General features: G+C 38.0%; 1 protein-coding gene across 5 annotated transcripts; it reads left to right on the forward strand.

Annotated features, from left to right (window-relative positions):
- Positions 1-15257: 15257 nt before the first annotated feature.
- On the forward strand, positions 15258-20003 carry LOC103421003 (boron transporter 4-like). Of its 5 annotated transcripts, none has more exons than XM_029097681.2 (14): positions 15258-15547; positions 15725-16253; positions 16373-16455; positions 16657-16849; positions 16947-17085; positions 17177-17342; positions 17432-17598; positions 17745-17918; positions 18009-18104; positions 18185-18301; positions 18522-18844; positions 19107-19386; positions 19488-19637; positions 19717-20003. In XM_029097681.2, exons 2-14 carry the CDS (start codon positions 16150-16152, stop codon positions 19747-19749), a joined length of 2025 nt encoding a protein of 674 aa, XP_028953514.1. In that variant the 5' UTR covers positions 15258-15547; positions 15725-16149; the 3' UTR covers positions 19750-20003. The 5 variants fall into 5 exon arrangements, with proteins under 5 accessions (XP_028953514.1, XP_070673626.1, XP_070673629.1 ...); XM_070817525.1 differs by having other exon boundaries at positions 15280-15547; positions 16148-16253; XM_070817528.1 differs by having other exon boundaries at positions 15280-15547; positions 16148-16253; positions 19107-19359.
- The last annotated feature ends 340 nt before the right edge of the window (positions 20004-20343 follow it).

Consider the following 20343-nt stretch of genomic DNA (forward strand, 5'->3'; position numbering starts at 1 on the left):
AGCCTCTCCATAATTTGCCCGAGAGACAAGCCTATCTCCTTCCCAGGTCGACCCTTCAGAGGTGCTTTTTCTTCTCTTCTAATTCTTGGATAACTTTCCAACTTCTGGACCTAATGTCTGAATATTTTTAGGCTGGAGCATCTGCTTCCTTGCCTCGTTATGGCCCTCCTCTGAGGTCTATGACTTCTTCTACTGCTCTGGACGCAACCCCTTCTTCTCAATTCGATCCATCTACAGGAGTTATGTTGCACTTCGTGGATGAGGACAGTAACTTGGTGAGTCACATATTCCATATTGAACTTCTGTACATTGCTTCCCAACTAACTTTTACTCACGTTCTCTACAGCCTTCTCCGGTATATGAGCCACCTCCTACAATAGTGGTTTCAGATAATGAACCCATAGTCCCTGAGATCCCTGTAGCCTCAGAGGTAGCAATTTCACGGGTATTTGCTTGCCCGACAGTTGATAAACCTCTTTCTCCTCCTCAAGACCAAACTCAGGTATGGGAGTATTTTCTCCTTGTTCTTTCTCTTATGCTCTATTTACTGATAATTACTGCTATCTCTGGGTACCTCTAGGGCACTGGTACAGGTTTAGGTGCAGCTCATCACTCTTCTGCTGGTGGTGAGGAATTTTCCCGCCAACCAGGAATTAGTCCTCTTCCTGGTGAAACCCCGGGGCTGAGTCAGGTACATTTCATCTCTCCAAATCCCCTTTTGCCTCAAACTGTATTCAAATTGTCTTGACCTAGTCTTTTGGCTTTCTGCAGCAAGCTCCAAGAGAAACTTCCCCCCCCGTTTGGTCCGTAAATCAAAGCGCTCCCATCCTCACTCATCATCTGGAGGTACTGTAATTCCCCCTTCTGGAATTGAGCAGATCGGGCAGGCAGAAATTGCCCCCTCAATGGGCATTCCTCCATTAGAGAAAGCTGCAGTGCAGGATCCTCCTCCTTTCGCATCTCCAAACCCTGCTAAGATGCCTAGACTTTTTGAAGCACTTGGACGGCTTGAGACACGGTTGAAATCTTCAAAACATTCTTCAGCCACCCCCATTTCTTCAGAGCAACAGCGAGTCATTCAGGAATGGGCAAAGAAGGATTTCACCGCTTCATTCAGCCTCAAGGCTCTTTGTGATTTTGAGAAGATCATAACTAAGTCTTTCAAAGCCGGTCGGCTATCAAAACCTCAACATGATTCTTTTCTATCTTTCTTTGAGAACCTGAGAGCCCTTAGGGAACAATACCAGAGAGCGGACAGACAGGCTAATCGGGCAAAATGCTTCATGAAGAAAGAATCAAGCACCTCTGCCCAAGTTGATCGGTTGATGGAAGAAAGCTTGCAGACAAAAGAAAGGGTCAGAGTTGTTACTTCTAAAATCCAACAGCTGGAGGAGCAATTGGTTGCTCTTAAAGCAGAACAAGCAACTCTTCTAGATACCCTTGAAAATCAAATTGAGGGAGTGGAGAAGCAAATTCGGAGCTAGAGCGTGCCCGGTCTCAACTTGTAAATAACCATACTGTTTTGGCCGAACCCAGTAGGATATTTGCCATTATGAAAACATATCATTCTCGAATAATCACCCTATGTGAAGATGTAAATTTTTTAGAATATGATGATTTGTAACTCTTTTCTTATTGGAATGAATATGTAATTTGCTTTCTGCTCTGCTCTTTGGTACTATTTTGAATTGACTTTGGGCAGCTCTTTGCCCCCCTTATTTACTTTCTTCTTCTTCCCCTGATAACACCAATCTTAGGACCTGATCTTGGTCCCTTGATCCCCTTCATGGCACTTTATTCATGTAGAGGTGTTGGGACACCCTGGGCCCTTTCCTTTCCCTGCAGTACCAAATGGTGACCCTGGCTCTTGTAAAATGAGGTTGGTCATATTGATAGGAGCCTCAGGGAAAGGGTTAGTATCTACCATCATACTGGCTTGAGGTGAGTCAAGTAACAGCTTCCTCTTCACTATAAGATCTTGTATCCAATCTCTAAACTGGACACAATTAACTATGGAATGGTTGAAGGTATAGTGCACCTTACAATACTTTTTCCCCTTGAGTTCTTTCGGCTTGGGCATTTTTTTGGCATTTTCGGGCAAGATTACTCTTGCCCGTACCAGTTCTTCATAGATCTCAGGTGCCTTGAATAGATAGAACGAATAACTCTGGTACTTGAGTGGTTTTATAGGGACAAAACCACCATCGTTCATTACAACCTTCTGATCCTTGACAGGTTGGACTAGCCCCTTTACCGTCAATGGCTTGAAAGGTGTGGTCATCTCAGCGGCACACACGTCCATGTCCTCTTCATCACGACCACCCTCATGCTCTGGCCTGGTTTCTCCCACTTCCACACGATGAATTGCAGCCTTATTTTTGTAGAAAGGAGGAACTTTGGAAGTGTGCTTCACTTGTTGCTCTTCTTGCAACAGTCTCTCATACTTCGTGGCAGCAATTACCAACTCTTGCAGCTCATTAAACTGTGCATCATAAAATCTTTTCCTCAAAGGTAATTTCAAAGCCCTTTGAGCAATCGATATGAGCTGCGCTTGGTTGACGGGAAATTGGCATCTCATCCTTGTTCTCCTGAACCTTATCATGAAGTCCTCAGTAGACTCATGATCGTATTGTTTGACTTCAACAAGGTCATTGATAGTCAATTCTGGTTCTATTCTGTATAACTGTTCATGGAAAACCATCTCCATTTGCCCCCAGTTGGCGATAGAGTTAGGGGGCAATAGAGAGTACCATTGAGATGCTAACCCTGCCAATGAATTCCCAAACAACCTCAATTTGTAATTTGGGTTGTCCTCATATGCCACACAATGATTGGAGAATTTGAAAATGTGGTCCCTGGAGGACACACTGCTGTCTTCACCCGTGAATGTTGGGAATGCGGGCATCTTGAAGTTGAGAGGGAATGGATTTAGCTCGTCAATATATTCAGGATAAGGTTTTTGGTAAGTGATCCTGAACACTGAGCGAGCTCGCGGTTGAGCATTTTGAGCAACCGTCCTTCTCAACTCAGCTAATTCCTCCCTCAGCTGCTGAGTAGCTAGAATATCATTATGCCCGAGGAGAGCAGATTCGATTTTTGGGCTCCGGTCGTTGCCCGCACTTGCTTCCCTCCTTGGTTCGGGCTTCCTCCAACTAGTTCCTCCACCTTTATTCACCAACGGGGGTGGCCTATAAGGTGGGGGTTTATCTGAAGTAGTGGAGCCCTCCTTTCCGCTGGTCTCTCCCATCATAGCTGGCATTCCGTACCTCGTTCTCTCTTGCTCGCTTGGCTTCCTATTATTGAATGATAATAATGGGAAGCTAGGAAGCTCCTTCTCCAGAACTGGCTCCATCACCGGTTGACTCCCTTCAGGAACTACCTTTTTCTTTCCCCTATCTTTTTCTTCTTCTAATAGTGGGAATAAGGGAATGATTGGTTCATTTCTCGTAACAACTTGGCTCATCCCACTTCCCTGAGCCCTTTTTGGAGTAGAGAACTCTAAATCAAGTCTTCTCTGTAGATTCCCTGTTAGTGTACAGAGCCTACTCACTTCTCCCTTGGTTTCCAAGGAGATTCTCTCCATGCTTTTTAGCACTTGGATCATTGTAGCCTGTAGTTCTTCATTAGTTCCCTTTCCTTCCAATCTCTCAGATGTGGTTGGGCTTTCTAGGACCACCTGTCCTGATGGGGAGGAAGAGTTTTCTGATTGATCTGCCATTTGTAGAAGACCTTCATTCAGATTCTTTTTGCCAAGTTGATGGCTTTTCTTTTTGGACATGCAAGATTAAGAAGTTTGTAATCCCACCGGGCGTGCCAAAACACCGTTCGCGTCAGGAATTTCTGTCGGGGATGTTTCCTGGTCGACGAGCACACAGCTCCCCTGGAGGTTGACGCCGGTTGAGGGCTGCTGTCGGGCTTCTGCTTCGCTATCGGGCGTTGTCGGGCAAGTCTAGTCGGGCAAGTCTCGTCGGGCAAGACTCTTCGGGCAAGGCTAATCGGGCAAGGCTGAAAGAGAAGGACATCGTTAACTTTGAGAGGTGCCTTTGTGGGGCCTTAGGTGTAGGCCTTGAGGCTCACAATCAAGGTTAACATTTAGGTGCTCAGGCGTGCCACTGCCATCTTTAGCATGGCAGATGTAAAATGGATGTCGCGTTTTAGTTGCATATATGTATGTATCCAAGAAACCGTGTTAGTTATAACAGGTGCCTTTGTGGGGCCTTAGGTGTAGGCCTTGAGGCTTTCCATCAATAACTAAACCGGTGCTCGAACATATCATATTTGTTCTCGTGATTGCCGGAGTTTTCTAACTATTATACTTCTGATTACCCGAGTCTAAGAAGTAGAATGAACCCAAATAGGTGCCTTTGTGGGGCCTTAGGTGTAGGCCTTGAGGCTTCCCATCAGAGTTCATTCTTATACTCAAACTCTCTAGATCGCAGAACGGAATGAATCCAAATGGATGCCTTTGTGGGGCCTTAGGTGTAGGCCTTGAGGCTTTCCATCAGAATCTATTCCATACTCAAGCGTTCTATGGTAATCGTAATATAATAGAAAGAAAACTAGAGGGTAGGTCGATTACTTGCGCCCTAAGTAACTTCGGACTTCTCGTTTATCAAGGACTGTCGTGGATGGGTTAAGTCCACATAAGGTTCTTTTTTATGCCTTGAGGCCAATGACTTTTAACTGATCAGATTTACATGCTCGAGGGCTTAGGACTTGGATCTGGTTTGAACACTGACGATATATTCAAATCGGATTCAAGTACTGAGAAAGCCTTTTAATAGTCATATTGCTAGAAATAACTTGCATATAACTGGAAGTATACAACATATTGAAAAGCCAAAAACAAAGCAAAGAAGGTCGGACAAGGTTAAACCTTATCGGGTAAGGTTGCTCGTCTTGCAGGTTCCTATCTTTGTAGTTTTGTCAAAGGTCTGAAAGCTTAGAGGGATAGAGAGAGAGAGATTACAAAAGATGAATCGATACTACAGCAAGGTTGAACAAGGTAGCAGAGCTATTACAAAGGGTTGAAAAAAGGGTTATCCCCGAGAGGGATGAAGGCTTGTCCCGAAAGGGATGAAGGCTGACTACAGCTTTGTTTTGAAGGCAAATCTAGCTTTGAGCAGAGTTTGTGCTTGCATTTGTTTGTTTGATTGAGTGTCCTTATTCCTGGTTTTTCTTTTTTCTTATATAGACAACTCGGCTTGGTCTTCTGTAGCAGCAGCCTTGCCCGAATGTGGTGTGAGGATGATGACTCATTATGATGCCACCGTAAAGCGCTTTATGGGCTGTGTAGCTGATCAGTCCATACCACTTGGCTTTTGGGTAGGTAAGCAAGTGGTCTTCAAGAGCTGCACTAAGTCAGAAAAGACCCTTTCTGCCTTCTGGGCTTTGATTGGGTTCTGGCTATCTTTCCCTTTGGGCCTCCTTTCGGGCCAGCTCTTTCCTTGAGCCCAAAGTTCAAGTTTTGATCCAAACAAATACAATTCGGGTGACGTGTGTAGCTGTTGGGCTTCACACGTGGGACAACTTGTTCTGATACCATGAAAAAAGTTGAGGTTCTACCATAAAACATGCAAGGTCCCTTCTCTCATCAACATGAGATTTACTCTCAACACCGTCTTTCATGTGTAATGGGTTTTCAAGCCTAACACGTGGACAACACAATTCGGGTGACGTGTGTAGCTGTTGGGCTTCACACGTGGGACAACTTGTTCTGATACCATGAAAAAAGTTGAGGTTCTACCATAAAACCAATTAACAATGTGGTGAGTAACCCAACCACTTACAAGCACATGTAAGATTCCTCCTCTCATCAATAAGAAATTCAATATCACATCCAGGCCCGGGGTGTACCACTTCCCTGGCCCGCTCCACCACCGTAGCACGATATTGTCCGCTTTGGACTTACCATTCCCTCACAGTTTTGTTTTTGGGAACTCACGAGCAACTTCCTAGTGGGTCACCCATCCTGGGAGTGACCTGACCACCTTCTCGCTTAACTTCGGAGTTCCTACGGAACCCGAAGCCAGTGAGCTCCCAAAAGACCTCGTGCTAGGTAGGGATGAGAATATACATTTAAGGATCACTCCCCAGGGCAATGTGGGATGTCATAATCCACCCCCCTTAAGGGCCCGACGTCCCTGTCGGCACACCACGGCCAGGGTTAGGCTCTGATACCAAATTGTCACATCCTGGCCCGGGGTGGACCACTTCCCGGGTCCGCTCCACCACCGTAGCACGATATTGTCTGCTTTAGGCTTACCATTCCCTCACAGTTTTGTTTTTGGGAACTCACGACCAACTTCCCAGTGGGTCACCCATTATGGGAGTGCTTTGGCCTTCTTCTCGCTTAACTTCGGAGTTCCTACGGAACTCGAAACCAGTGAGCTTTCAAAAGGCCTCGTGCTAGGTAGGGATGAGAATATACATTTAAGGATCACTCCCCTGGGCGATGTGGGATGTCATATTCAGTCTCAACCGTTTCTATGTAGAAAAACAAATTTTAATTTTACAATCAATTAAGAAAAACTCCATACACTTTTAAACCTGACTTGGGGTTAGTTTTGAAAATTCAGTACTGTGAGAAATAGAAACACTTGATTTGTTTTGTTTGTTCACAGATTTGGGACTTCTGACTTTACATGTGTATGTCTCCCAACGCTGGGGAATATTTTTTTATTTTAACCTTATGATATTTTACTTTTCCTCCCCTTTGGAGCCCCTTCTCTGCATGAACATGAAAAGGAGATTAGAGACGTTATTAAAACGAAAAAGCACTTGTTTAGCTAGACATGCTCGGTAGGGGTGGGTTCAGTTCAATTTTTTTCGGTTCGATTTTTTTCTGGTTTGGTTTTGGGTTTTTTTAAAAAAATGAAAAAAATTTGAAATCTTAAATTTTAACATATCTAACACAATCATAACATAAATATTCCGACTAGACTTAAAGATAATAAAAATAAACATTTAAAGTTCAACTAGAATTATAACATAAAGGTTTTTTTTTTAAATATTTTGGGTTTAAAGTTTAATTGTAAATAGATTTCTTTTTAGACGATGATGATGGAGTACGACCTTATTCATTCCTCTCTTTCTCTCAATCTCTCTCTTTCTCTCTCTCTCTCTCTCTCTATATATATATACATGTATTCTTCACTAGCAATAAGATAAACATTCTATAATATACTATTTATTTTGATTATTGTCTAGGTAACAATTTTTGATATTTTCTTTATCTTTATGGTCCGAATTTTTTTATCCATATATGTGGTTACATAATATAATTTCTACATTTTGTGTTCAGCTTCTACCACCAGCAAATTTTGAAGAGGTGTTCATCAATATTTTTGAATATATTGATATACTTTTCAAAATTGTTAGGCCACGGAAGCTACTATACTTGGCCATAGGTGAGAAAGTTTGAATTTTGTTTTTGATCTCGTAGTGTTTAATAAACTCATGAGACTTTTATACGCTGTTTGCTTTCCCTAATCAACTGCAGTGCAGTTGAGATATGTGTTCTTATATATGTGTTGCACTTAATGATATAAACTAGAAATATTGCATGTAATGGTCTAAGTTTTAATTTTTGTTGTAGATGGAGAAGCTGAGAAGACAATTTGAATTGGAAAGCAAACAAGTCATATCAAAGCAGCAGTCCGAAGTATCATATTCTAATATAATAAAATCAAATAATTAAATAAATAAAATTAAAAAAAAATTAATTTAATTATTTCAGTTCGGTTCGGTTTCTAGACCACCAAAACCGAACCAAACCAAAAGAGTTCAGTTCGGTTTGGTTTTTTCAATTTGGTTCGGTTTTTTCATTCGGTTCGGTTTTTTCGGTTTCGGTTCGGTTCGGTTTTTGGTTTTTTGAACCCACCCCTAATGCTCGGTAAGCTTGGATCCTTGGCCGAAATTGTTTTTCTGTTGGCTGTGTTTATAATCCTTGGCTGAACTTAGTACTAGTCATATTTTTGCAGGAGAAACTTGTGTTTCTTTTGAGGATTACAGTAGAGTCGGGTTGCCCCAAAAATTGGACAACATACAGGGTCCCGCCCACGTAGGGGATTATTCCTTGTAAAAGGAAAATTAATTAAAAGAGCTTGAAAAGTTTTAGTTTTAATTAAAAACCATGTTATAAGTTTTGTTTAATGATTAGTACAAGGCCCATGTTAAAGTAGTTCAACTAAAAATGGCCTAACTATAATAAATTATGATTTTTCGATTTTACCCCTAACTTTTTAGGTTGAGTTCCAGATTTTCATCGTTAATGGAGTTCATCGTTGTTTTGCAGACCTTCTTCTTTTTCTTTGAAACAAAAATATAGATCATCATGCTATTTAATTTATATTTTGTATTATTTCGGTAAAACGTGATCGTCGTTATTATTCATAAAGTATTCGAGATAGTGTTTTTCAATTTTTCTTCGTTAGTGGAGTTCATCGTTTGTTTCTCTAGAAAATAAATTTGAGATCTGCATGTTATTCAATAATAACGACAGGTCATTGTTTCTGGAATCTAAGTCACTGTTTCTGGAATCTAAGTTACTGTTTCTGGAATCTAAGTCACTGTTTCTGGATCCAAATGAAATAGACACACTGTTTCTTAAATGTAAGTTAGAAAAGAAATAGTGAAATTCATTGTATTTGGATTCAAAGCAAAATAAGCATCCGGTTTTTTAAATATAATCAACTGATGCATGAAAGAAAAGAAACAATCAAAGGTTAAAATATAGACTGTTTCTGGAATCTAAGTCACTGTTTCTAGAATTTAAGTCACTGTTTCTGGATTTTAGTTCTTCTCTTTCCAGATACAGTGTTTGTTTATGCACAGAAAAAACAAACACTGTATCTGATTTTTTTTTTTTCCAGAAACAATGTTATGTTTTGGATTCTTCAGAAATAATTTGATGTTTTGGTTCTTCTTTTTTTTTCCTATTTACAGACGTCTAACATGTACGTACATCACCGGGACCGTAGGTCCTTATTGGATATGATTGGAATAAAATACTGACACTATAAATTGGTCGTGGTGCAGATAAGAGGATGAGGATGAGGATGAGAACGATGATGAGGAAGAGGAGGATAAGGGCACGAAAAGGGTAGACAATAGTTTTGGATGATTTTTTATTAAACTTTGAACCCTTTTGGTTAAATAACATTTTAGGATGGTTTTTTGTTAAATATTTGTCGGCCCAAACCTTTTTCATTAAAGCTCCTTATTGTAAATCGCTGACATGTTAGACTTCAGGTTTGTGTACATCTGTGATAAAATATAGGGTTAATTTTAGTTTACTACCTTAAAGTTTCTTGGTTTTCAACATTTGGTACATGAAGTTTTTTTCATCCCAGAGTCTTACATCAAGTCTTAATTTTGGGACAATTCGTACATATGTTATGTTTTCTGTCAGAACCTCCATTAACTAATGATGTGGCGCCTACATGAACCATAACTTAGTGCCACGTATCAATTTGGACTCAGTTAAATATTAAAAAAATTAAAAAAAAAATTAACTTTTCTAGGCATCCTGCACCCATCTCCCTGTACACCCACCCATCTACCCCGCTCCCTCCCTTCTCTTCTCTGTAGCCACCCAATACCCACCCCCAACCTTTGTACGGTACCCACCCCTAGCTATTAGTCCCCAAAACAATTTTTTTTTCTGGGTCGCTCCTCACCCCCACGACCCCCTCATTCCTTTCTCTCATTTATCTCCTTTGCACGCACCCTCCCCGCACACCCACCTCTCCTCTGCAGAAAGGTCTTGAAGCTGCGGCTGGCCTCGTCGCCACACAGATGGGTCGGCATTATCGAAGGTCACTGCCCCGTGTATGATTGGGAAAGGACAGTCTGATGGAGTTGAAGTGAGCGACGGCAGATCCCACAGGTGGGATGATTGGATTGTTGCCATTTGGGGGTGGAGCAGCGGATTCTAGCGAGGGAAGGGAGCAGTTGTTAACCTGAGCGAGGGGGGAGGGCGGATGCACTGGAGGCAAGAGCTGATTTGGGGCTTGGGCTGGTGGACGGGCGGTGGTGGGTTAGAGAAGCGGTCGTGGGCGGGAGAGCCGGTGAGCTTCTGAATGACGTCGCGGAAGTGGGAGAGAGACAGAGGAAGAAAGGAAGAGGAAGGAAAAAAATTGATTTTTTAACTTTTAATTTTTAATTTTTTAATATTTAAGTGGGTCCAAATTGACACGTGGCGCCAAGTCATTGTCCATGTAGGCACCACATCATTAGTTAAAGGAGGTTCTAATGGAAAACTTAACAGATATAAGAAACTGTTCCAAAATTAAGACTTGAGGTATGACTCTGGGATGAAAAAACTTTATATACCAAATGTTGAAAACCACGAAACTTCAGGGTAATAAATTGAGATTAACCCTAAAATATATTTTTGTAACCTTGGGAGGAATTATTGGTATCGAGTTCATCAGATAGTATGTCTTAATTATTGTCCGAGGAGTTTTAGTCAGCCTGTGATATGTGCCACTTGTGTAACAACTCTTGTTCACTATAAGTTGAGCGTTATGATGCGCCTAAATATAGCGTTTCACCATTCATGGCTGTCCATAAATTCCCATCGTCATGTTTACAGGGTTTTCCCCTTTGCGTTTCTTTTTCTTACATGCATATACTCATGCTCATTTTACTCGTTTGTGAATGGCTAGCTGGGAGTGATTTTAACAAACAACCTGTTATCTGGTTCTCTTTTTAGTGACAAGTAATTTTGCAGTGTGACCATAACACCGTTAGTGGTGATAATAATCCACTTGTCTTAGTCTGTCTATCCATTAATACTACTATACCCTAGAGTATAAATCCGTCCTACCCATTGCGGGACGAATCAAGCAAATGCGGCCTAGTTCCAAGGGAAGAGTCATTCAAAGAGAAACGTAGGTCATGAAGCCTAATCCCATAGCCATCCATCCATAGGTTTTTATGCAAGAAAGAATCCCAAATCTTCCAAAATCTTTTTTCTTTTGATAAAGAATCACACTTGTTTTGGGTCTTTGAATTGCTACCGCTAACATATACCCTTTTTCTTTGATCAGATTGTGTTGGGTGCTGGGTTAAGAAGTGAGCACCAAGTAACAGGTATCCGCACTTATTCCACATGTTTTTACCCAACTTTCTATCTTTAAAAGCATTTTTTCTTTTATGCTTCGTACCACTGAGTGGTTCGAAAAATCAACGATTAGATCTTTACATATAAGGATCCAATGAATCTTTGCAATGGTTATGAAGGAAGTTGTTCCGTCATAAATCCAAATGGCAATATGGGAAATAGCTCAACATACTTGTAAGTCCATGCAATGTCTCTTCTCCCATCAATGTGAGACTCTATCTCAATATGCACTCTCACGTGTGACGAATTTTCATGCCTAACACGTAGATAATACAAGTCGGGTGGTATAGAGCATGTGTGGCCGTTGGGCTTCATACGAAGGACAACATGCTTTGAAATCATGAAAGAAGTTGATGTTTGCCATAAAACCAATTGATAATGTGGAGAGTAGCCCGACTTAGATAAGCTCACGGAAGATCTCTTCTCTTATCAATGTGAGATTTATTCTTAACATATTTGATATTGCAAAAAAAAAAAAAAAAAAAAAAAAATCGTGTTACTCAACGGTATGTATCATTGTAGCCAGACTCCTTTAAAAAGTCTACGTGACTTATGGTGATATATTTCCTGGTTACGTTGCAAGAAATGCGTTAATGTTTAAAGTATTAAAAGCGAAAGTTTCATTAAGACGCAATTGTTTTCTTTTGTGACACAGCAAGGTCTGTCCCAAATATTTCCGTTATACCCTTGAAAGAGCCAAAAAATAGCACAACCCAACCACAGAGAGAACCTTGCAATAAGTGATGTTCTCATTGTCACGTGTTGTTACTAATTTACGTGTTTGAATGATTGAACTAAGTAATTAATATTATAGACCTAAAATATAAAATTAATAAATAAACCTACACATTATAACATAAATAGATTAATAATACTACATGACAGGTGTAAGAATCACACTTAAATCTTATCCACTCATATTCAACAAATGGAAACTTTTTTTCATAGTTTGAAGGTCACCCAAATGGGTGGATACAGAGAAATCATCAAATGGAAGAACATAAGATATCATGTGCATGGCTTTTACTGTGAGGAAGTCTTCTCTACCACCTCCGTTCTTTTTTATTTGTGAGGAACAAATTCAAAAACGATTTGGTGATGTCTGTTGTAGCCACCTTTACTTTAACTCTGAGGTCGAAAAACAAGTTTCAAGTTGCTATCAAGGAAGCTTGATATCAGCATGCTCAACTAAACCTAATTCTTTCTAATTAACATGCCTGCAGCTTGAAAGAAAAAAAAAAAAAAAAAAAACACATTTACGTGTGTTTTTTTTTTTTTTTTTTTTTAGATTAGAATTTAGGTTGAGCATAACACGTGCTACGCGACACCTGTACTTGAGTTTTTTTTTTCTTTTTTTAATTGTGGAGCAGATGAGTAGACAAAAGGTGTATTTTTCTAATTTTCAATACTCTTACTATACATCTACACTAGCATTTGCCTACAAACTTTGTGTGTATGAACACAATTTTTTAGAAAATTAGAAGGAGAGAGAGAGAGAACGTGGGGGAGTGGGAGGTTTTTGTCTTTGGTTTTTATTTTATTTTTAATTTTAAATATTAAAGATATTTTAACATCATTTGTAGGTGAGGCTTCAATAAAAAACAGTAAAATTTGGACCTATGAAATTACATTATTGCCCATCATTTTTCTTTGTGATAAAAGACTAAGTTATCTTTTCACCATCTCTTGGTTGATAAAGAGGGTTTCTTTAATTAATAGAGATTAAAGAGTGGAGTCAAGTCACACAATAAGCCAACCTTAATAAATTGATATTGTTCTTGCAATTGACAAGAGTGAAAATTTATTATAACTAGAGAAAAAAAAAATCATTTGAGCTACAATGAATACCAAGTGAATGTACAATGAATTCTAAAAATAAAAAGAAATAAACCTCTACGAGATCATGAAGCAGATGGTAGCAGTGCAGTTTGAAAGGAGAGGTTGCACCACAAGTACATAAGCTGCTGGAGAACCAGAGAGCATACACCGCAACGCAGCGTCTCTATCCAAATGTAAAAACAGAACCAGGAAAAGGACTGTAGCCATCAAAATTTGGATTTTTCGTGTTTACATAGACACTGTGTTGCAATGTCTGAATTCAAATGTAAAGAAAAAAAAAAAGAGTTGCGCGAGGTTTGAAGCATAGAAGGCTTGTCTATAATGTGTGAGATTGATATAGTGTACCTCAAAGTTTCATTAACCTATTTATAATTAAAATAAATGATAAATTAGGTTCTCATCCTTCATTTTGCTACTGCATTAATTAAAATCCTATTCATTTTCAATTTTTTATCAAGGTCCTTGGATATTAATAACATCATTAATTATTTCAATAATAAAATATTTTTAAATTTCTAAATATATTCATTTAATGTTAAAAATGTTACAATTAGTATATTTATATTTATGACTAAATTTTTCATCATATATTTTTAGTTTTAGTTTTTAAATGTAATTCTTTTTTAATTTGTACTAATTTTCTTTTGAGTTTTAATTTGTACCCATATATTAATTTCTTTTTGTGCCCATATTTTTTAAAGTTTATTTGTACTTTTTATTTTGCTAAATGTACCCATGCTAATTATATGTACCCATTCATGTAAAACCTTTTAAAATATACTCATTCTTAAATATACCAATTTGTTATATGTAAAATGTACCATTTTTTTTTTATAAAATCTATTCAATTTTTTTCTAATCCATTTTTAAACTTATATGGGTACATTCTTTTTTCTTTGATTTTAAAATGTTTCCATATCAAGTTTAATCGAAGAAATTTACTAATGTTATTAAGCCTAATATCTTTTTTTTTTTGTGATTTTGAAGAATGTACCCATGTTTTGATACAATAATTTTTTCGGTTAATTTTGATGAATGTACCCATGTTTACACACACACACACACACACACACTATAGTATATTTATATTTTAATATTTTTAATCCCACTATGGTTTTTTATTTAAAATCTCATTTATATAATTTCTAATTTTTAATTTAAAAAATATAGTAATGTACATAGAAATAAATTATCACATTAATTTTAAGGACCTCGATCAAAAATTAAAAACCAACAAGGTTTCAATCAAAGAAAATTCATAACTAAGGACCGCATCCAAAGTCTTCATAAAATAAATTTAATTAGTATATTGTCAATATCATAACATTTTATTGATTTTATAAAAAATCACCCTAATTATATCATATTTATTTTATAATTGGCAACATTAATGCACCTTGATCACACTCTAATTGGCCGTAAACATTATCCGATTGTACCAACACCCATGTATTGGATATATATATATATATATATTCCCTTCATGTTCAACGCATTGTAATTTGTATATAATAAATAAGGGTAAATTACATAGCAGCCCTTCAAGTTTAAGGTTTACTACAATCTCATAGAACATCTTTAAAAAAAATATTTCACTTTCATACCTTACGTACTATTTTATTTCAAAATAATACCTCCGTTACATTTTCCATCCATTAATCCGTTAAGTGCTGACGTGACAACCACATTTGTGACACGAGGCAACCAAATGTGTGCCACGTGGTAAAAATAATAATTTTTTAATTAAAAAAAAACCTAAATCTTCTAAAAAAAATAAAAATAAATAACTGAAACTTTATCCCTCATCTTCCTCCTCTCTTCTTCCCGCAACCCCCACCATCTTCATCTTCTACCCTGTAGAAAAAAATAAAATAAAATAAAAACTGAAACTTTATCCCTCCTATCTTATCCCCGCAACCCACACCATCATCATCTTCTTCCCTGCAACCCAGGAGAGAGAAAGAGAGAGAGAGAGAAAAAAAAAAAAACTGAATGAATGGAAAATGTAACGGATATATTATTTTAAAATAAAATAGTATATGAGGTATGAAAGTGAAATGTTTTAAAGATGTTGTATGAGGTTGTAATAGACTTAAACCTGAAGGGTTACTATGTAATTTACCCAATAAATAATTACAAACGTAAAACCAGTGGCTCAATTGAATTGGTCGATGCTCTTTTTCCAGCTATGAATTGTAAAAGCAATTTTAATAAAAAATAATAATTAGTTTTGGTGAGGAAAAACAACCAATGTTAAATTAACTTTGAGATTTGTTTTGATTGAAAATTTGGTAGAAAGTAGAAACAAAAGTAAGTCCAAATGGAATATGGAGAATCCGCATAGTACTCTTTGGCGGGTCTTTTGAAGACGTGGGACTGCAGTTGCACCCTCTCATTCTCTTTCTCTCTAGAAGACGTGGGACTGCGGTTGCACACACTCTCTCTCTCTCATATTACTATAAACTCGCCAAGTGATGAAACAATAACTAGGCTAAAACAACGCCTTCAAAGTCCTCCTCAAATTTCTGATCAATTTGTTCACCACCCGTCACTCAACACTCTAGCCGCTGAAGCTCTCCGGTAAATCTCTCTTTCGGCTTTAGGCTTTCATTTTTTCCGTACTATTTTCTATACAATTGTAAATAATACCATATAAATATGCAAATGTGTGGTGGCTTTTATTTTTTCTTTTTGTGGGTTTCTTTCGTTTCATTGCAATGATTGTAATATGTGGTGCTTGTTTTATTCTTCTGGTAGAGTTTTTGAGTATTCGAGGGTAACGAAATCGCGGAGTTTCAAGGATTCTTGGGTTGGATTCATGAATGTGACAATAAGGAAAGAATTGTCTCGTTCATGGTCTGGTTGGTTGCCAGGAAAATCCATGCAGGGGACAAGAAAAAAGCAGGAAATTTTTTGAACGTCAATAAATGTCCAGAAAACTATCTTGTTCTAGCTGTAGGCCAAAGAAAAACTATCTTCAAATTCTTCTTTGGCCAAGATAAAAACCTGAACAACAGAAAGAAAAGAAAAAAAAAAGGCCTTTTCTCGTTTCATCTTTGCCATATCCATTATTTTCTTGGCAGCTGAGTTTATGTTTTTCTCATCAACCCAATTAATGTTTCAACACAATTTTTTTTTTTGAAGTTTTTCTTTTAATATAATATGTTGGGATTCTAGCAGAAATGGAGAGATTTAAATCTCCATTCAGGGGTATTGCAAACGATGTCCGAGGAAGAGCAGCATACTATAAACACGATTGGGTTGGAGGTTTTCGCGCAGGAATTGGGTAAGTGTTTTCCTATTTCTTTTACTCAAACATTTAGAATCAAAGGTTTTGGATCTGTTTCACTCTCCTTGTTCTTTGGTCTTTGAAATTTTAATTTCGTCTGCCTTCGGTTGTGCTAGGATTCTCGCCCCAACTACCTACATCTTCTTTGCTTCAGCTCTTCCTGTTATAACATTTGGAGAGCAACTGAGCACAGAAACAGGTTTGTTGATATGTTTCCTACCATGTGTAGATAGCATATCATAAGCCCTATGGAATATATATGCTATTGGAAAAAAAACAAATTCTAACACGGAGCATAATTCAGTGGATACTCCTATTCTTCATCAGTTATGCGTGTGATGTGATACAAACATATACTCGTTTGATGAGTTTGAACTCACTTGGATTTTTCCTTGTCTAGATGGAATTTTGTGCACGGTAGAAACTTTGGCCTCTACTGCTATTTGTGGTATAATACACTCGATTTTCGGTGGACAACCTCTCTTGATTTTAGGAGTTGCAGAACCCACTGTTATTATGTACAATTACATGTATGACTTTGCGAAAGGAAAGAAAGAATTGGGGCCTGAGCTGTTTTTGGCTTGGGTTGCATGGTAAATGACAATCAAACTATGGAGTTTCAAAACTTATGATCCTCGGTGGCTATGCAAGGCAATATAAATTTTCACCTTATTCACTTGAATTTTACAGGGTTTGGGTCTGGACGGCTCTTTTCCTCGTTCTTCTTGCAATATTCAATGCTTGTGATATCATCAACAGATTTACGAGGATTGCAGGCGAACTTTTTGGCATGTTGATTTCTGTTTTATTCATTCAAGAGGCCATCAAGGTAAGTTCTATATAGAAATAAGGTCATTTTGGATCTATCTAATACAGATGACGGAAAGGGAAGTAACAAAAGGTTGACAAATCAATGGAAGGGTATGGTGAGTGAGTTCAAAATTCCCAAAGGCGAAGATCCAAAGTTGGAGACGTATCAATTTCAGTGGCTTTACACAAATGGACTGCTGGGGGTCATATTTAGTTTTGGACTCCTCTGTACTGCTTTGAAGAGCCGAAAGGCAAGGTCATGGTGGTATGCAACAGGTTTGTCAAGCAGAGTCCCTTCGTTCTCGTTACTACGATAACCTTTTCGTTTTGTGTGCGGAACTTGAGGATATTTACTATGTTTGCAGGGTGGTTCAGAAGTTTCATTGCAGATTATGGGGTTCCTTTAATGGTGTTAGTATGGACAGCACTATCATTTAGTGTTCCACACAATATTCCTCCAAGAGTTCCTAGAAGGCTCTATAGCCCTGTAGCTTGGGACTCTTCATCTTTACACCATTGGACCGTCATCAAGGTAAATTGAAGAAATTTTGTTGTTAATTGAGATTCAACGTAAGACTTGTAGTAAAATCAGATTAATGTCTTATGAAAGAATTCTTATACTTTTGTGTTTTTGAAACACTTACAGTTTGAAGTTTTTTTTTTCATTCTTTTTTGTAGGATATGGGGAAGGTTTCTCCTGGATACATATTTGCTGCCATTATACCTGCTGTGATGGTAGCTGGACTTTACTTTTTTGACCATAGTGTCGCTTCACAGATGGCGCAACAACAAGAGTTCAATCTAAAGAAGCCTTCTGCGTATCATTATGATATCTTGTTGCTGGGATTTATGGTAGGTGTAACAAACATATTAAGATGAAAGATTGTTTTGTCACAGTCAAGCAATTACTAATACATTTTTCTCTTTCATAATTGGTCTCAGACTTTGCTTTGTGGATTGCTTGGGCTTCCTCCTTCTAACGGGGTCCTGCCACAGTCACCCATGCACACTAAGAGCCTTGCTGTTCTTAAGAAGCAGGTTTGTGTAGGGAATGTCCTGTCAACTATCTTGTTAGTCATTCAGCTAAATTAGATACTTATTCACCTATCCATATGCAGTTGATTCGAAGGAAAATGGTGAAGAGTGCTAAGGAATCAATAAAACAGAAAGCCAGCAACTCTGAAATCTACAGAAAAATGCAAGCAGTGTTCATAGAGATGGATAACTTGACTACAGTAATTTTTTCTCAATTTGAACATCTATGCATTGCAATTCTCCAAGTTAGTATTGCATTGGCAATTGGTGTCTATCTATATATGCATGAATGTACATTTCATGTCTGCTGTATATTATGAAAAATAAACGAACTTTAAGTTATCTGGTAATTTTAGTTGGATAAAGATAACAAAGATCTTCATGCGGGTGGTTCTTGAGTCCGGAATGTTTTCATTGCAGCCTACTTCAGAAGTTAAAGAACTAAATGAATTGAAGGAGGCAGTTATGAAAAGCGAAAATAAAGAGGATGATGCAAAAAGTGCATTTGATCCTGAGAAGCACATTGATGCATGTTTGCCAGTAAGAGTTAATGAGCAAAGATTGAGCAATCTGTTGCAGTCGCTGCTTGTGGCAGCATCAGTTTTTGCTATGCCTGTCATCAAGAAGATACCGACATCAGTTTTGTGGGGATACTTTGCTTATATGGCCATTGACAGCCTTCCAGGGAACCAATTCTGGGAAAGGATGCTACTTCTCTTCATCTCCCCTAGCCGACAGTACAAGTAACCTTCTTCTTTAATCAAGTAGCATGATGATCTATTAACGTTGTTTCTTGAAACTAGCGGAATTTACATTAAGAGTTCCCCTCTAGGCACCAAGTTGAACAAAATGAAGTATTTCAAATTTCCAAATCCCCCTTAAAAAAATTACTAATGGTTTGTGTAGAAACTGACTTTCCTTGTATTAACACAGAATAATTGTACAATATTGGCGAGCACTGCTTTCCCGATCATAATATTAATTCGGTTGTGATAATGTTTGCAGGGTCTTGGAAGGGGGTCACGCTTCCTTTGTGGAGTCAGTGCCATTCAAATTCATAGCAATATTTACACTCTTTCAATTTGTTTACTTCCTGGTCTGTTTTGGTATTACATGGATCCCCATAGCCGGAATTTTGTTCCCCTTACCATTCTTCCTTCTCATATGGATAAGACAACATATTCTCCCCAAATTCTTCCAATCATATCACTTGCAAGAGCTGGACTCAGCTGAATGGGAGGAAGTCGTGGGCGCCCCAGTACGCTCTCTCAGTCTCAATTCTGGGGTATATAATATTCAATTTTTTCCGATGACTAGTGTCATCATCATTGCTATCTTAGTTTCTTTTTTTCCTCTAAATCTGAACAATATGCTTCTCTTTATTAGAAATCGGAGCCTTCTAATGAAGAAGGTGAAATGGAGATGTGTGATGCTGAGATACTAGACGAATTAACAACCAGCAGAGGGGAGCTGAAGATCAGAGCGAGCTTCAGTGAAGATAGACGAACGAGCTTCAATGAAGATAGACACGGCCAGGTACATCATCTATAATTTTTCTCATTATGTTTCCGATATGTATGTATTAACATAATGTGCTGCCTATTGTGTTTTGCAGGTTCACCCTCAAAAATTAGGCCAAACAGGGTGAAATGTGGGTCAAAGGGAATGAAATGTGAAGATATTGTAGGCATGAAATTTGATTTGAGTAGTAGCTAAATGTAACAGAAGAAGATTAGTGTGAAAGTGAGATCATAGGAAGAAGATTTTATGCAGATTATTTAGTTATTATGGTTGAGGTTTGAATTGGTAGTCATCCTATATATTAGCCCTGGTTTGGTGCCGAGGTGATTCTAAAAAAAGTGGCTATCAAAAAAAGCTGGGAGCTTTTTTATGTTTGGTAAACATTCAGCTTCAACTTTTTTTTTCACATTTTTGGTTGAAAAAAAGCTAAAAACACAAAGCTGCAAAACCTAACTTTGAAAAACCAGCTTTTTTTTCACATTTGTTTTACATAAAAGTTTATCAAACACTATAATACTGTTTTTTTTTTCAAAAGCACTTTTACAAAAAAGTTTACCAAACACTCAGCTGCTTTATTTCACAGCTGCTTATTCTCACAGCACAGTAGAAACAATTTTTTTTTTTTTCAAAACACAGCAATACCAAATCATCAAGATGCTTGATGTATTTTGATGGCTTGCAATTGAAGCCATTTTCCCTGTAAAATAGTTCAGATGAGACA

Source organism: Malus domestica, chromosome 17, assembly GCF_042453785.1.
Source record: "Malus domestica chromosome 17, GDT2T_hap1".
Taxonomy (NCBI): domain Eukaryota; kingdom Viridiplantae; phylum Streptophyta; class Magnoliopsida; order Rosales; family Rosaceae; genus Malus; species Malus domestica.

What these genes read in the sequence shown, in the direction of transcription:
- LOC103421003 (XM_029097681.2), top strand. Translation starts at nt 16,150, where the DNA reads ATGGAGAGATTTAAATCTCCATTCAGGGGTATTGCAAACGATGTCCGA. An exon ending in TTGCTGTTCTTAAGAAGCAG is followed by an intron (nt 18,105 to 18,184) that starts GTTTGTGTAGGG and finishes ATCCATATGCAG; the next exon opens with TTGATTCGAAGGAAAATGGT. An exon ending in CTCTCAGTCTCAATTCTGGG is followed by an intron (nt 19,387 to 19,487) that starts GTATATAATATT and finishes TCTCTTTATTAG; the next exon opens with AAATCGGAGCCTTCTAATGA.